At 42.0% G+C, this 20,061-nt stretch overlaps 1 protein-coding gene across 1 annotated transcript in view; it reads right to left on the bottom strand.

Moving 5' to 3' along the window:
* RBM28 (RNA binding motif protein 28) overlaps nucleotides 1-20,061 on the bottom strand; it is a 182,782-nt gene that overhangs the window by 71,152 nt on the left and 91,569 nt on the right. Inside the window, exon 14 of the mRNA XM_053716329.1 lies at nucleotides 16,614-16,772. Within this exon, the coding sequence (XP_053572304.1) occupies nucleotides 16,614-16,772 (159 nt within the window). The remainder of the gene's footprint in view (nucleotides 1-16,613; nucleotides 16,773-20,061) is intronic.

Consider the following 20,061-nt stretch of genomic DNA (forward strand, 5'->3'; position numbering starts at 1 on the left):
AAGACTATTCTTGAACGACAAGGTTACTAGTCTCAGCTATTGTGTACTTTCATTAAAGCTAGTGATTACCATTCCATTGTTCAATCACATCTAGAGAGACGACGCCTTAGTGATAAGAAGAGCCAAGTGTGTGTCCTGTGGTTAAGTTGTTATCAGCTTGAGCAAGGTATTCTATTGTATCATGTCAAAAGGCGTGTTCCATCCATCTAATCTACAACATTCTTTTCAACCCCCCATCTGGGAGGTCAGACCTGCATAAATACTAGGCATAGCCTTTTTAATAAAGTTCATTCTGTTTTAAACCTGAAAACTGGCTGGGTCGTGAGTTATTGACTCCCAAACTGTGTTTCGTCCGGTTATTGGGAGTATTTTAATATTGCTCTCCGCTACAGGTATATATAAGAGTATATCGTCGATCTGAAAAGGGAGGTAAGAGATGAATCTCTACGACCGATAACAGAGAACCTATGAAATAGACCCCTTAGAAGGAGATCACTGCATTCAAATAGGCAATACTCCTCACATCCCTCTGACATTCACTGCACGCTGAGAGGAAAACCGGGCCCCAACTTGCTGCGGAGCGCATATCAACGTAGAATCTAGCACAAACTTACTTCACCACCTCCATCGGAGGCAAAGTTTGTAAAACTGAATTGTGGGTGTGGTGAGGGGTGTATTTATAGGCATTTTGAGGTTTGGGAAACTTTGCCCCTCCTGGTAGGAATGTATATCCCATACGTCACTAGCTCATGGACTCTTGCTAATTACATGAAAGAAATAAAAATTAGTCTGGTAGAAAAGAACCCAAATCTGAGGTGTAAACAAGATATTCCAAAAACAACAAATATTCAGTTAGAAAACAACCGGATACAAAAATTCTGAATAGAGTGTTAGTAAAATGGTGTAGTCACCAAACCAATTCAAAGGGTGAAGGCAGTTCCTCTCCGAGACCGGTGGTGAGTCGGATAATCTAAGAAATGAAGACAGAAAGGAGAGAGTGCCTAATGGTGTGATATCGCACTGACAAGTGGAAAACCAAGGAGGAATAGCAACAATGGAGAGGTACTCACAAGCGAGTTGGCACTAACAGTTAGTGCATACGAGCAGGCTGACCTTTTACAGCAGTCAGTGCGCTGGGGGATAGATCCTGTCTGTTGTCCGCTGAAAGCGGAAAATCAGCCGTTCGTGGTAGCTGCAATGGAGGAAATCCCTCTGTACACAGCGTGTGCGAATCGATTCAGCGTCTATGACACAGGTGATCAGCTTCACAGGTGATTCCAAAGGGCTATGCCCTAACGTAACATAGCACCTGTAAGGACGGTCCGTGGGGTCTCAATAAGACCAGTGCTGATCCTGGGACGAAACAATACAGAACGGAGACCACAGGGCACAATTAATCAAACCGCCTTATGGGTCATGCTCCTCGGCATATCACAAGCCGTCTCCTCTATCGAGGAAGGTACCTTCAAATATGTGTTTAGCTTACTGGATTTCTTAGGATTAACAACGACCATGGAGTCGCTGTCGTCCAATGTAGCTAAAACCTCCTTAAGTAACAGCCGAAGGTGTTCTAGCTTAAACCCGAAGGCTACAACTTCAGTATCAGCAAGAGGAATTACACTGTCAGAATCTGAAATTTCAAATTCAGATGCTACTACGTTCAGAGTAAATTTTAACCTCTCAAGACATGAGGGACATAAAAAAGTGACACCTTGTAAGCCTCTAGGTCCATTTCTGACCTTAAAAGGGACATTAAACTCAATTTTTTTCTTTCATGATTCAGATAGAGAATACAATTTTAAACAACTTTCTAATTTACTTCTATTATCTAATTTGCTTCTTTCACTTGATATTCTTTCCTGAAAAGCATATCTAGATAGGCTCAGTAGCTTCTGATTGGTGGCTGCACATAGATGCATCATGTGATTGGCTCACCCATGTGCATTGCTATTTCTTTAACAAAGGATATCTAAAGATCGCTCCAAATTACATAATAGAAGTAAATTGGAACATTGTTTAAAATTGTATTCTCTATCTGAATCGTGAAAGACATTTTTGGGGTTTAATGGCCCTTTAAGATAACATTTTTATTAGAAATACAGAAAAATCTAAAAATGTTACTGTCTCTTTAAATAGTTTATTGGGATAACATGCTTAAAATAAATGAATAAAAATCCCTACACCTCAGCAGCACTCTGCTGAGGTGCCAATGTCTTCTGAGCAGGAAAAGTAGAGAAACTAAATTTCCTGTACAAACGATCTCCAGAGAAAGTACGCATTAAATATTTCTTAGAGACTATGCGCAGCAATTATATGCGCATGCGTAAAAGCAAGTTGCCCTTAAATACACTGGTTCATAGCGAGTAAAAAGAGCACAAAATTACACTACGCCCATCGTGGGCGTGGCCAAAGAATCTCCCGGTCGGCTCTAAAATTACAAACCCGCCGGAAGATGTGGTACAAACCATATTAGTGACGTAAACTGCTGTAACGTAGCACAAATGTCCCCTATGTTCTCAAATGGAGCCATGTACACTATAAATAAAGTGCCCTCCTTACTTACTAAGCCTCCATTCATCGTGGGCGTGACCAAGGAAATCTCCCGGTCGGCTCTGAAATTACCAACCCGCAGGGAGATGTGGAACCAACCATATCAATAACAGAAACTGCTGTAACGTTTCCCAAATGTCCCCTTTGCTTGTTAATGGGAGACTAAGGAAGTAACAATGCTGCTTCTCATATTCAATGAAGAAAGTAAGCCCCAGTGCCTGCTGTAACGCTGATCCAATGTCCCCTATGCCTAAGGGGAGACTAAGGAAGTAATGCGGCTTGTCTCCTGAACTCAATAATAAAATAAGCCCCAGTGTCTGCAGTAACGCTGCCCCAATGTCCCCTATGCCTAAGGGGAGACTAAGGAAGTAATGCGGCTTGTCTCCTGAACTCAATAATAAAATAAGCCCCAGTGTCTGCAGTAACGCTGCCCCAATGTCCCCTATGCCTAAGGGGAGACTAAGGAAGTAATGCGGCTTGTCTCCTGAACTCAATAATAAAATAAGCCCCAGTGCCTGCTGTAACGCTGATCCAATGTCCCCTATGCTTAAGGGGAGACTAAGGAAGTAATGCGGCTTGTCTCCTGAACTCAATAATAAAATAAGCCCCAGTGCCTGCTGTAACGCTGATCCAATGTCCCCTATGCTTAAGGGGAGACTAAGGAAGTAATGCGGCTTGTCTCCTGAACTCAATAATAAAATAAGCCCCAGTGTCTGCAGTAACGCTGCCCCAATGTCCCCTATGCCTAAGGGGAGACTAAGGAAGTAATGCGGCTTGTCTCCTGAACTCAATAATAAAATAAGCCCCAGTGTCTGCAGTAACGCTGCCCCAATGTCCCCTATGCCTAAGGGGAGACTAAGGAAGTAATGCGGCTTGTCTCCTGAACTCAATAATAAAATAAGCCCCAGTGCCTGCTGTAACGCTGATCCAATGTCCCCTATGCCTAAGGGGAGACTAAGGAAGTAATGCGGCTTGTCTCCTGAACTCAATAATAAAATAAGCCCCAGTGCCTGCTGTAACGCTGATCCAATGTCCCCTATGCCTAAGGGGAGACTAAGGAAGTAATGCGGCTTGTCTCCTGAACTCAATAATAAAATAAGCCCCAGTGTCTGCAGTAACGCTGCCCCAATGTCCCCTATGCCTAAGGGGAGACTAAGGAAGTAATGCGGCTTGTCTCCTGAACTAAATAATAAAATAAGCCCCAGTGCCTGCAGTAACGCTGATCCAATGTCCCCTATGCCTAAGGGGATACTAAGGAAGTAATGCGGCTTGTCTCCTGAACTCAATAATAAAATAAGCCCCAGTGTCTGCAGTAACGCTGCCCCAATGTCCCCTATGCTTAAGGGGAGACTATGAGAATAATAATGAGGCTTGTTCAAATCAATAAAGTGCCCTTTTGTTTATGAGACGTTTTCATCCCCCAGAAAAAAAAAGTCAGCACTTACCTCATATGCTGCCTGGCAGCAAGGCAGAACCCAGGCTTGAAAGGTCCTAACCCTCACATGGGCCTGTGGATGAAGAGAAATTCCTGAGTTAGAGTCTCTCAGGTTTTCCAAAGGTAGGGCAGCATCAATATGGGAGGCACAGTGAGAATTATGTCCCACAAGTTCCCATTGCTCTAAAGCCACCAAAAGCTCTACTGAAGAGACTGATATGGACTATGGCTACACCCTAGGACAAAGCATCACACTCTGGCACTACTTTAAAAATAATAAACTCTTGATTGAAGAATCTAATCTAAACACCTCACTTTACCTCTTCCTATCACTAACGTAGGCAAAGAAAATGACTGGAGTGGGAGGGAAGGGAGGAGCTATTTAACAGCTCTGCTGTGGTGCTCTTTGCCTTCTCCTGCTGACCAGGAGGTGAATATCCCATAAGTAATGAAGATGATCCGTGGACTCATCGTGTCTTTAAGAAGAAATCCTTAGTCGCCTGCAGATAGAATTTCAACGCACGCACCACGTCTAGATTGTGCAGCAGACGTCCTTATGAGAAGAAGGGTTAGGACAGAAAGAAGGAACAACAATCTCCTGATTAATGTTCCTATCCGAAACCACTTTAGGGAGAAACCCTAACTTAGTACGCAAAACTACCTTATCTGCATGAAAAATAAGGTAAGGAGATTCAAACTGCAACGCCGAGAGCTCTGAAACTCTACGAGCAGATGAAATAGCAACAAGAAACAAAACCTTCCAAGATAACAATTTAATATCTAACCAGTTAAGACTCCAGGGATGAGTAACCGGTTTGAACACAGGCCTGATTCTGACCAAGGCCTGACAGAACGATTGCACATCTGGTGCATCCGCCAGACGTTTATGTAACAAAATAGACAAGGCAGATATTTGACCTTTCAAGGAACTTGCCGATAAACCCTTCTCCAAACCTTCTTGGAGAAAGGTCAGAATTCTAGGAATCCGAACTCTAATCCAAGAATAGCCTCTGAATTCACACCAATACAGGTATTTACACTATATCTTGTAGTAAATCTTCCTGGTTACAGGCTTACGAGCCTGAATCACGGTCTCAATGACAAAATCCCTGCTTAGATAAGATAAAACGTTCAATCTCCAAGCCGTCAGCTTACCAGATCCTGTGAGGCCATGCCGGTGCAATGAGGATCACTGATGCCCTCTCCTGATTGATTCAAGCAAGGAAGGAGAGCGAACGGAGGGAAAAGATAGGTTAGCCTGAAATCCCAAGGAACCGCCAGAACATCTATCAGTACCGCCTGAGGATCCCTCTACCTCAACCCGTACCTCGGGAGCTTGGCATTCTAACGACATGCCCCGAGATCTAGATCCAGCTGTCCCCATTTGAGAACCAAGTTGGAAAACACTTCCAGATGGAGTTCCAAGTCCCCGGGTGAAAAGTCTGTCTGCTCAGAAAATCTGCTTCCCAATTGTCCACTCTTGGAATGTGGATCGCAGATAGACAGCAGTTGTGGGTCTCCGCCCACTGAATAATCTTGGCTACCTCTGTCATGGCCAAGGAACTCCAAGAGCCTCCCTGCTGGTTGATGTAAGCCACTGAGGTTATATTGTCCGACTGGAACCTAATAAACTGGGCTGAAGCTAGCTGAGGCCAGGCCAGAAGAGCATTGAAGATTACCCTCAGCTCTAGAATGTTTATGGGAAGAGCAGACTCCTCCCAAGTCCATGTCCCCTGAGCCTTTAGTGAGCCCCAGACTGGCTCCCCATCCCAGCAGGCTGGCGTCTGTTGTCACAATCACCTAGGTGGGTCTGCGGAAGCAGGTTCTCTGAGAGAGATGCTCCTGAGACAACCACCATGGAAGACAATCTCTTGTCGCCTGATCCAGATGTAACCGCGGAGGTAGATCTGCATAATCCCCGTTCCATTGCCTGAGCATGCATAACTGCAGAGGTCTGAGATAGAAACGGGCAAACGCAATGATGTCCATGGCAGCGATCATCAGACCGATCACCTCCTAGAAGAAGGGCTAGACAAGAGTCGAAGATCTTTGACTTTCTGACCTCTGTCAGAAAAATTTTCATCGACAGGGAATCTATTATGGTTCCAAAGAACACTACCCTTGTAGCTGGAATTAAGGAACTCTTTCCCAAGTTCACCTTCCATCCGTGGGAACGTAGAAAGGAAAACTCTCCATGTGGGAGTTCGCTTGTTGAAAGGATTAACATGTCCAAGACTGAGCTCATTCTTATTCCCCCCTCAAGCTCTACGCCGACTTGTGACTTCTCTATCCCTGCTGACGGCATCACCATTTCCCAATCGCCAAAGTCCGCTGCCTCGGAGTGACACTTGACTCAAAACTATCCTTCGTCCACCATATCCAATCCTCCCCATATCCAATCGCTTTTTACATCCTGATGCAACCATCTACGCAATATTTCCAAAATTCAACCTGTGCTAACACCACAAAGCAAATAATCCACTCCCTTGTTATTTCCAGACTTGGACTACTGCAATAAACTACTTACTGGCCTTCCTTTTTCCCGCCTCTCCCCCCTTCAATCCATTCTAAATGCCTCTGCCAGGCTGATCCACCTTTCCCGTTGCTCTGTATCTGCTGCACCTCTCTGCGAGTCCCTTCATTGGCTCACCATTCACAGCAAAATAAAATTCAAAATTCTCACCCTTGCATACAAAGCACTCCCCTCTTCCTATCCTCTCTAATCAAAAAGTATACTCCAGCCCGCCCACTAAGATCCAACAATGACCTGCTCCTTGCATCTGTGACTATCACCTCTTCTCATGCTAGACTGCAGGACTTTCGGAGAAACCTACCACCCAACTCAATATTTCTCTTACCTAACAACATTTCCCTCATCTAACTGCATTAACATATTTCTCAATCTTGCAGTCCTCACCTCTTGTTTCTCAACCTTCTACCCTTCTAGATTGTAAGTTTCCACAGGAATAGGGCCCTCAATTCCTCCTGTATGCGTTTGTAAATTTTGTCCTGTCTTTTACAAGTTTTATATTATTATTTTATTTAAATGAACTGTATCCATAGACATCGCTGCGAAATATAATGGAGCTTCATAAATAATGTATAATAATAATATTACACACAGCCTCACGTTGTCATCTAGACTGGGTATATTACACACAGCCTCACGGTATGCCATCTAGACTGGGTATATTACACACAGCCTCACGTTATGCCATCTAGACTAGGTGTATATTACACAGCCTCACGTTATGCCATCTAGACTGGGTATATTACACACAGCCTCACGTTGTCATCTAGACTGGGTATATTACACACAGCCTCACGTTATGTCACCTAGACTGGGTATATTACACACAGCCTCACGTTATTTCATCTATACTAGGTATATTACACAGCCTCACGTTATGCCATCTAAACTGGGTATATTACACACAGCCTCACGTTATTTCATCTATACTAGGTGTATATTACACAGCCTCACGGTATGCCATCTAGACTGGGTATATTACACACAGCCTCACGTTATTTCATCTATACTAGGTATATTACACAGCCTCACGTTATGCCATCTAGACTGGGTGTATATTACACAGCCTCACGTTATGCCATCTAGACTGGGTATATTACACACAGCCTCACGGTATGCCATCTAGACTGGGTATATTACACACAGCCTCACGTTATGTCACCTAGACTGGGTATATTACACACAGCCTCACGTTATTTCATGTATACTAGGTATACTACACACAGCAAAGCTCCACAGCACTGAAGTTCACCTCACTTTATTCCAGAGTGTGAATCCAACAGGTAGAAACATTTTGGGTTTTCAACCCTTACTCATGCTTTGTTACTTCAGTGCTGTGGAGCTTTGTGTCTTTTTTGGATATTGTGAGACATGCAGTGGGTCTCTAGCTTTGCACGTGCAATTACAGAGGGACTGTTTGCCGATTCCTGCTCTGTCATTTATATTACACACAGCCTCACGTTATGTCACCTAGACTGGGTATATTACACAAAGCCTCACATTATTTTATCTATACTAGGTATATTACACACAGCCTCATGTTATGCAATCTAGACTGGGTATATTACACACAGCCTCATGTTATGCAATCTAGACTGGGTATATTACACACAGCCTCACATTATGCCCTCTAGACTGGGTATATTACACAGCCTCACCTTATGTAATCTAGACTGGGTATATTACACAGCCTCACAATATGTAATCTAGACTGGGTATATTACACAGCCTCACATTATGTAATCTAGACTGGGTATATTACACAGCCTCACATTATGTAATCTAGACTGGGTATATTACACACAGCCTCACGTTATGTAATCTAGACTGGGTATATTACACACAGCCTCACATAATGTAATCTAGACTGGGTATATTACACACAGCCTCACATTATGTAATCTAGACTGGGTATATTACACACAGCCTCACATTATGTAATCTAGACTGGGTATACTACACACAGCCTCACATTATGTAATCTAGACTGGGTATATTACACACAGCCTCACATTATGTAATCTAGACTGGGTATATTACACACAGCCTCACATTATGTAATCTAGACTGGGTATATTACACACAGCCTTACATTATGTAATCTAGACTGGGTATATTACACACAGCCTCACATTATGTAATCTAGACTGGGTATATTACACACAGCCTTACATTATGTAATCTAGACTGGGTATATTACACACAGCCTCACATTATGTAATCTAGACTGGGTATATTACACACAGCCTCACATTATGTAATCTAGACTGGGTATATTACACACAGCCTCACATTATGTAATCTAGACTGGGTATATTACACACAGCCTCACGGTATGCCATCTAGACTGGGTATATTACACAGCCTCACCTTATGTAATCTAGACTGGGTATATTACACAGCCTCACAATATGTAATCTAGACTGGGTATATTACACAGCCTCACATTATGTAATCTAGACTGGGTATATTACACAGCCTCACATTATGTAATCTAGACTGGGTATACTACACACAGCCTCACATTATGTAATCTAGACTGGGTATATTACACACAGCCTCACATTATGTAATCTAGACTGGGTATATTACACACAGCCTCACATTATGTAATCTAGACTGGGTATATTACACACAGCCTTACATTATGTAATCTAGACTGGGTATATTACACACAGCCTTACGGTATGCCATCTAGACTGGGTATATTACACACAGCCTTACGGTATGCCATCTAGACTGGGTATATTACACACAGCCTTACGTTATGCCATCTAAACTGGGTATATTACACACAGCCTCACATTATGTAATCTAGACTGGGTATATTACACACAGCCTCACATTATGTAATCTAGACTGGGTATATTACACACAGCCTTACGTTATGTAATCTAGACTGGGTATATTACACACAGCCTCACATTATGTAATCTAGAATGGGTATATTACACAGCCTCACATTATGTAATCTAGACTGGGTATATTACACACAGCCTCACATTATGTAATCTAGACTGGGTATATTACACACAGCCTCACATTATGTAATCTAGACTGGGTATATTACACAGCCTCACATTATGTAATCTAGACTGGGTATATTACACACAGCCTCACATTATGTAATCTAGACTGGGTATATTACACACAGCCTCACATTATGTAATCTAGTTTGGGTATATTACACACAGCCTCACGTTATATAATCTAGACTGGGTATATTACACAAAGCCTCACATTATGTAATCTAGACTGGGTATATTACACACAGCCTCACATTATGTAATCTAGACTGGGTATATTACACACATCCTCACGTTATGTAATCTAGACTGGGTATATTACACACAGCCTCACATTATGCCAGCCAGACTGGGTATATTACACACAGCTTCACGTTATGTAATCTAGACTGGGTATATTACACACAGCCTCACATTATGTAATCTAGACTGGGTATATTACACACAGCCTCACATTATGTAATCTAGACTGGGTATATTACACACAGCCTCACATTATGTAATCTAGACTGGGTATATTACACACAGCCTCACATTATGTAATCTAGTTTGGGTATATTACACACAGCGAAAAAATAGTGAAAAAATCTAGTTTGGGTATATTACACACAGCCTCAGGTTATATAATCTAGACTGGGTATATTACACAAAGCCTCACATTATGTAATCTAGACTGGGTATATTACACACAGCCTTACATTATGTAATCTAGACTGGGTATATTACACACAGCCTCACGTTATGTAATCTAGACTGGGTATATTACACACAGCCTCACGTTATATAATCTAGACTGGGTATATTACACACAGCCTCACATTATGTAATCTAGACTGGGTATATTACACACAGCCTTACATTATGCCATCTAGACTGGGTATATTACACACAGCCTCACGTTATATAATCTAGACTGGGTATATTACACACAGCCTCACATTATGTAATCTAGACTGGGTATATTACACACAGCCTCACGTTATGTAATCTAGACTGGGTATATTACACACAGCCTTACATTATGCCATCTAGACTGGGAATATTACACACAGCCTCACGTTATGTAATCTAGACTGGGTATATTACACACAGCCTCACATTATGTAATCTAGACTGGGTATATTACACAGCCTCACATTATGTAATCTAGACTGGGTATATTACACACAGCCTCACATTATATAATCTAGACTGGGTATATTACACACAGCCTCACGTTATGCAATCAAGACTGTGTATATTACACACAGCCTCACATTATGCCAGCTAGACTGGGTATATTACACACAGCCTCACGTTATGTAATCTAGACTGGGTATATTACACACAGCCTCACATTATGTAATCTAGACTGGGTATATTACACACAGCCTCACATTATGTAATCTAGACTGGGTATATTACACACAGCCTCACATTATATAATCTAGACTGGGTATATTACACACAGCCTCACGTTATGCAATCAAGACTGTGTATATTACACACAGCCTCACATTATGCCAGCTAGACTGGGTATATTACACACAGCCTCACGTTATGTAATCTAGACTGGGTATATTACACACAGCCTTACATTATGCCATCTAGACTGGGTATATTACACACAGCCTCACGTTATGTAATCTAGACTGGGTATATTACACACAGCCTCACATTATGTAATCTAGACTGGGTATATTACACACAGCCTCACGTTATGCCAGCTAGACTGGGTATATTACACACAGCCTCACGTTATGTAATCTAGACTGGGTATATTACACACAGCCTCACGTTATGCCAGCTAGACTGGGTATATTACACACAGCCTCACGTTATGTAATCTAGACTGGGTATATTACACACAGCCTCACGTTATGCCAGCTAGACTGGGTATATTACACACAGCCTCACGTTATGTAATCTAGACTGGGTATATTACACACAGCCTCACGTTATGCCAGCTAGACTGGGTATATTACACACAGCCTCACGTTATGCAATCTAGACTGGGTATATTACACACAGCCTCACGTTACGTAATCTAGACTGGGTATATTACACACAGCCTCACATTATGTAATCTAGACTGGGTATATTACACACAGCCTCACATTATGTAATCTAGACTGGGTATATTACACACAGCCTCACGTTATGCAATCTAGACTGGGTATATTACACACAGCCTCACGTTATATAATCTAGACTGGGTATATTACACACAGCCTTACATTATGTAATCTAGACTGGGTATATTACACACAGCCTCACGTTATGTAATCTAGACTGGGTATATTACACACAGCCTCACGTTATGTAATCTAGACTGGGTATATTACACACAGCCTCACATTATGCCAGCTAGACTGGGTATATTACACACAGCCTCACGTTATGTAATCTAGACTGGGTATATTACAAACAGCCTTACGTTATGCCATCTAAACTGGGTATATTACACACAGCCTCACGTTATATAATCTAGACTGGGTATATTACACACAGCCTCACGTTATGTAATCTAGACTGGGTATATTACACACAGCCTCACATTATGTAATCTAGACTGGGTATATTACACACAGCCTCACATTATGTAATCTAGACTGGGTATATTACACACAGCCTCACATTATGTAATCTAGACTGGGTATATTACAAACAGCCTTACGTTATGCCATCTAAACTGGGTATATTACACACAGCCTCACGTTATATAATCTAGACTGGGTATATTACACACAGCCTCACGTTATGTAATCTAGACTGGGTATATTACACACAGCCTCACATTATGTAATCTAGACTGGGTATATTACACACAGCCTCACATTATGTAATCTAGACTGGGTATATTACACACAGCCTCACGTTATGTAATCTAGACTGGGTATATTACACACAGCCTCACATTATGCCAGCTAGACTGGGTATATTACACACAGCCTCACGCTATGCCAGCTAGACTAGGTATATTACACACAGCCTTACATTATGCCATCTAAACTGGGTATATTACACACAGCCTCACGTTATGTAATCTAGACTGGGTATATTACACACAGCCTCACGTTATGTAATCTAGACTGGGTATATTACACACAGCCTCACGTTATGTAATCTAGACTGGGTATATTACACACAGCCTCACGTTATGTAATCTAGACTGGGTATATTACACACAGCCTCACGTTATGTAATCTAGACTGGGTATATTACACACAGCCTCACATTATGTAATCTAGACTGGGTATATTACACACAGCCTCACATTATGTAATCTAGACTGGGTATATTACACACAACCTCACATTATGTAATCTAGACTGGGTATATTACACACAGCCTCACATTATATAATCTAGACTGGGTATATTACACACAGCCTCACGTTATGCAATCAAGACTGTGTATATTACACACAGCCTCACATTATGCCAGCTAGACTGGGTATATTACACACAGCCTCACGTTATGTAATCTAGACTGGGTATATTACACACAGCCTTACATTATGCCATCTAGACTGGGTATATTACACACAGCCTCACGTTATGTAATCTAGACTGGGTATATTACACACAGCCTCACGTTATGTAATCTAGACTGGGTATATTACACACAGCCTCACGTTATGCCAGCTAGACTGGGTATATTACACACAGCCTCACGTTATGTAATCTAGACTGGGTATATTACACACAGCCTCACGTTATGCCAGCTAGACTGGGTATATTACACACAGCCTCACGTTATGTAATCTAGACTGGGTATATTACACACAGCCTCACGTTATGCCAGCTAGACTGGGTATATTACACACAGCCTCACGTTATGTAATCTAGACTGGGTATATTACACACAGCCTCACGTTATGCCAGCTAGACTGGGTATATTACACACAGCCTTACGTTATGTAATCTAGACTGGGTATATTACACACAGCCTCACGTTATGTAATCTAGACTGGGTATATTACACACAGCCTCACGTTATGTAATCTAGACTGGGTATATTACACACAGCCTCACATTATGTAATCTAGACTGGGTATATTACACACAGCCTCACATTATGCCAGCTAGACTGGGTATATTACACACAGCCTCACGTTATGCAATCTAGACTGGGTATATTACACACAGCCTCACGTTATATAATCTAGACTGGGTATATTACACACAGCCTTACATTATGTAATCTAGACTGGGTATATTACACACAGCCTCACGTTATGTAATCTAGACTGGGTATATTACACACAGCCTCACGTTATGTAATCTAGACTGGGTATATTACACACAGCCTCACATTATGTAATCTAAACTGGGTATATTACACACAGCCTCACATTATGTAATCTAGACTGGGTATATTACACACAGCCTCACGTTATGTAATCTAGACTGGGTATATTACACACAGCCTCACATTATGTAATCTAGACTGGGTATATTACACACAGCCTCACGTTATGTAATCTAGACTGGGTATATTACACACAGCCTCACATTATGCCAGCTAGACTGGGTATATTACACACAGCCTCACGCTATGCCAGCTAGACTAGGTATATTACACACAGCCTCACATTATGTAATCTAGACTGGGTATATTACACACAGCCTCACATTATGTAATCTAGACTGGGTATATTACACACAGCCTCACATTATGTAATCTAGACTGGGTATATTACACACAGCCTCACGTTATGTAATCTAGACTGGGTATATTACACACAGCCTCACGTTATGCCAGCTAGACTGGGTATATTACACACAGCCTCACGTTATGCAATCTAGACTGGGTATATTACACACAGCCTCACATTATGTAATCTAGACTGGGTATATTACACACAGCCTCACATTATGTAATCTAGACTGGGTATATTACACACAGCCTCACATTATGTAATCTAGACTGGGTATATTACACACAGCCTCACATTATGCAATCTAGTTTGGGTATATTACACACAGCCTCACATTATGCCATCTAGACTGGGTATATTACACACAGCCTTACGTTATGTAATCTAGACTGGGTATATTATACACAGCCTCACATTATGTAATCTAGACTGGGTATATTACACACAGCCTCACATTATGTAATCTAGACTGGGTATATTATACACAGCCTCACATTATGCCATCTAGACTGGGTATATTACACACAGCCTCACATTATGCCATCTAGACTGGGTATATTACACACAGCCTCACATTATGTAATCTAGACTGGGTATATTACACACAGCCTCACGTTATGTAATCTAGACTGGGTATATTACACACAGCCTCACGTTATGTAATCTAGACTGGGTATATTACACACAGCCTCACATTATGTAATCTAAACTGGGTATATTACACACAGCCTCACGTTATGTAATCTAGACTGGGTATATTACACACAGCCTCACATTATGTAATCTAAACTGGGTATATTACACACAGCCTCACGTTATGCCAGCTAGACTGGGTATATTACACACAGCCTCACATTATGTAATCTAGACTGGGTATATTACACACAGCCTCACATTATGTAATCTAGACTGGGTATATTACACACAGCCTCACATTATGTAATCTAGACTGGGTATATTACACACAGCCTCACGTTATGTAATCTAGACTGGGTATATTACACACAGCCTCACATTATGTAATCTAGACTGGGTATATTACACACAGCCTCACGTTATGTAATCTAAACTGGGTATATTACACACAGCCTCACATTATGTAATCTAGACTGGGTATATTACACACAGCCTCACATTATGTAATCTAGACTGGGTATATTACACACAGCCTCACATTATGTAATCTAGACTGGGTATATTACACACAGCCTCACATTATGTAATCTAGACTGGGAATATTACACACAGCCTCACATTATGTAATCTAGACTGGGTATATTACACACAGCCTCACATTATGTAATCTAGACTGGGTATATTACACACAGCCTCACGTTATGTAATCTAGACTGGGTATATTACACACAGCCTCACATTATGTAATCTAGACTGGGTATATTACACACAGCCTCACGTTATGTAATCTAGACTGGGTATATTACACACAGCCTCACATTATGTAATCTAGACTGGGTATATTATACACAGCCTCACATTATGTAATCTAGACTGGGTATATTACACACAGCCTCACATTATGCCATCTAAACTGGGTATATTACACACAGCCTCACGTTATGTAATCTAGACTGGGTATATTACACACAGCCTCACATTATGTAATCTAGACTGGGTATATTACACACAGCCTTACGTTATGTAATCTAGACTGGGTATATTACACACAGCCTCACGTTATGTAATCTAGACTGGGTATATTACACACAGCCTCACGTTATGTAATCTAGACTGGGTATATTACATACAGCCTCACATAATGTAATCTAGACTGGGTATATTACACACAGCCTCACGTTATGCAATCTAAACTGGGTATATTACACACAGCCTCACGTTATGTAATCTAGACTGGGTATATTACACACAGCCTCACGCTATGCCAGCTAGACTGGGTATATTACACACAGCCTCACGTTATGTAATCTAGACTGGGTATATTACACACAGCCTCACGTTATGTAATCTAAACTGGGTATATTACACACAGCCTCACATTATGTAATCTAGACTGGGTATATTACACACAGCCTCACGTTATGTAATCTAGACTGGGTATATTACACACAGCCTCACGTTATGTAATCTAGACTGGGTATATTACACACAGCCTCACGCTATGCCAGCTAGACTGGGTATATTACACACAGCCTCACGTTATGTAATCTAGACTGGGTATATTACACACAGCCTCACGTTATGTAATCTAAACTGGGTATATTACACACAGCCTCACGTTATGTAATCTAAACTGGGTATATTACACACAGCCTCACGTTATGTAATCTAGACTGGGTATATTACACACAGCCTCACGCTATGCCAGCTAGACTGGGTATATTACACACAGCCTCACGTTATATAATCTAGACTGGGTATATTACACAGCAGGGTTCAGATGACATCTCCTACCTCCTTTATCTTTACGTTGCGCCCACCACTAGCCGCACTCAGGAACAGCTGCCGTAGCTTCTGGTCATCCACCGATTTGGGGATGTTGTGGACGCACAGACGGGTCTTGGAGATGAAAATGTTGTGAGACTTTAGTTTCTCCCGTTTCGTTTCTGTAAACTAGTTGAGATGAGAGAAACAAGAGAGTTATGGTAACAGACTGAACGCCAAGTGCCAGACCATGTAGACAGTCACCAACACTTGCAATTTTATGTAAACATTGTAAAATGTTGGATCCTTGATTATTGTTTTTATTTGTTTTATTTGCAATTTTACGTACTATATCTGTTAAAATAAAAATCCTTGAATTTATGGTTTCATATAGACCCTGCCATTATCATTTGGCGCTCTGATATATTTCTGATTTTTCTGATTCTTTATTTGACCGCTAGGGGTCAATTCATCAGAGCCACAGGTCCCTCAAAATAGTAGGCGCTCAGTGTACCATTACATTAGACAGTCACCAACACTTTGATGGTCTGTAACAAATGAAACCCCAATGCAATTCCAGGACATCTATCCTTGTGTTTAAAATATCTTTATTCTTTATTTTTTTATTTAAAAAAAAATGAATTTGGCCATAATCATAAACCAATTCCAGTTTTAATATGCATTGTGAGTGAACTGTGCATTTCAATAGTCTTATAAACAGGAAAAAATAATATGAATAATAAAAAAAATTAAGTACAAAAATCGCTTTATTTATGTAACAACTAATAACATTCATGACTGCTTTTCTTACGTTATTAAAAGCAAAAGGATCAAACAGAAATTTTAAGATCCTAAAATTATGATCATATGGGAAAGAACTCATTTTTTCACTACTTTTTAACAACTACTATTAAATCAATAATATATTTTATAAAAAAGCTGTGCTGAGCTAATACTGTGATAGGTGAATAATATCCCTGGATGTGACATCACTAGCACAGGTGCAGGACAGATTACAGCACAATTCCCTGCTGCTCTGTGCACCTCTGGTGACGCTCGATTATCTCAACGCCAACGCCTAGATACTGTGCGGCAACTGCTACTCAAACGGGAGAGAAAAGTCAAAATTAAACTATCCTGATTCAAATAGAGCATATAGTTTTAAACAAGTTTTTAATTTACTTTTATTATCTAATTTGTTTTGTTCTCATGATATCCTTTGCTGAAAAGCACACATATGGAGGTTCAAGAGGACTATTAAGAGCAAGCTGCTGATTGGAGGCTGCACATATATGCTTCTTGTCACTGGCTGATCACAGGTGCTCAGCTAGCCCCCAATAAAGCATTGCTGCTCCTTCAATAAAGGATACCGAAAGAACAAAGCAAATTTGGTAATAGAAGTAAATTGGAAAGTTGATTAAAATTGACTGTTCTATCTGAATCATGAAAGAAAAGAAAATCGTGCTTTATGTCCCTTTAACCCCTGGGGCAGCTGCACTGGCAACAGTTAATTTGTACTATCACATGTAAAAGCATGGCATATGCTCTAATACTTGCAGGAGGGGAGCGAGGGCTTTCAGTATGTTACAGCAGCAGTAATGCGCATCCTGTATGTACCACAATGACGTGAAACTGCCAACGCAGTGTAATGAGAGGGCATAGAGTCAGCGGTCGGGTCACACACAAGGCAGCAGTAATTTGCATCCTTTATGCACCACAATGACTTAATAAGAGGGCATAGAGACAGCGCACGGGTCACACACACACAGCAGTAATGCGCATCCTGTATGCACCACAATGACCTAATAAGAGGGCATAGAGACAGCGGTCGGGTCACACACACACAGCAGCAGTAATGCGCATCCTGTATGCACCACAATGACCTAATAAGAGGGCATAGAGACAGCGGACGGGTCACACACACACAGCAGTAATGCGCATCCTGTATGCACCACAATGACTTAATAAGAGAGCATAGAGACAGCGGTCGGGTCACACACACACGGCAGTAATGCGCATCCTGTATGCACCACAATGACCTAATAAGAGGGCATAGAGTCAGCGGTCGGGTCACACACACACAGCAGCAGTAATGCGCATCCTGTATGCACCACAATGACCTAATAAGAGAGCATAGACAGCGGTCGGGTCACACACACACAGCAGCAGTAATGCGCATCCTGTATGCACCACAATGACCTAATAAGAGAGCATAGACAGCGGTCGGGTCACACACACACAGCAGCAGTAATGCGCATCCTGTATGCACCACAATGACCTAATAAGAGGGCATAGAGTCAGCGGTCGGGTCACACACACACACACAGCAGTAATGCGCATCCTGTATGCACCACAATTACCTAATAAGAGGGCATAGAGACAGCGGTCGAGTCACACACACACAGCAGTAATGCGCATCCTGTATGCACCACAATGACCTAATAAGAAGGCATAGAGTCAGCGGTCGGGTCAGACACACACGGCAGTAATGCGCATCCTGTATGCACCACAGTGACCTAATAAGAGGGCATAGAGACAGCGGTCGGGTCACACACACACAGCAGTAATGCGCATCCTGTATGCACCACAATGACCTAATAAAAGGGGATAGAGTCAGCGGTCGGGTCACACACACACAGCAGCAGTAATGCGCATCCTGTATGCACCACAATGACCTAATAAGAGGGCATAGAGTCAGCGGTCGGGTCACACACACACGGCAGTAATGCGCATCCTGTATGCACCACAATGACCTAATAAGAGGGCATAGAGACAGCGGTCGGGTCACACACACACAGCAGTAATGCGCATCCTGTATGCACCACAATGACCTAATAAGAGGGCATAGAGACAGCGGTCGGGTCACACACACACAGCAGTAATGCGCATCCTGTATGCACCACAATGACCTAATAAGAGGGCATAGAGACAGCGGTCGGGTCACACACACACACAGCAGTAATGCGCATCCTGTATGCACCACAATGACCTAATAAGAGGGCATAGAGACAGCGGTCGGGTCACACACACACAGCAGTAATGCGCATCCTGTATGCACCACAATGACCTAATAAGAGGGCATAGAGACAGCGGTCGGGTCACACACACACAGCAGTAATGCGCATCCTGTATGCACCACAGTGACCTAATAAGAGGGCATAGAGACAGCGGTCGGGTCACACACACACGGCAGTAATGCGCATCCTGTATGCACCACAGTGACCTAATAAGAGGGCATAGAGACAGCGGTCGGGTCACACACACACACGGCAGTAATGCGCATCCTGTATGCACCACAATGACCTAATAAAAGGGCATAGAGTCAGCGGTCGGGTCACACACAAGGCAGCAGTAATGCGCATCCTGTATGCACCACAATGACCTAATAAGAGGGCATAGAGACAGCGGTCGGGTCACACACACACACGGCAGTAATGCGCATCCTGTATGCACCATAATGACCTAATAAGAGGGCATA

The sequence above is a fragment of the Bombina bombina genome, chromosome 6 (genome assembly GCF_027579735.1).
Source record: "Bombina bombina isolate aBomBom1 chromosome 6, aBomBom1.pri, whole genome shotgun sequence".
In the NCBI taxonomy this organism is placed as follows: Eukaryota; Metazoa; Chordata; class Amphibia; order Anura; family Bombinatoridae; genus Bombina; species Bombina bombina.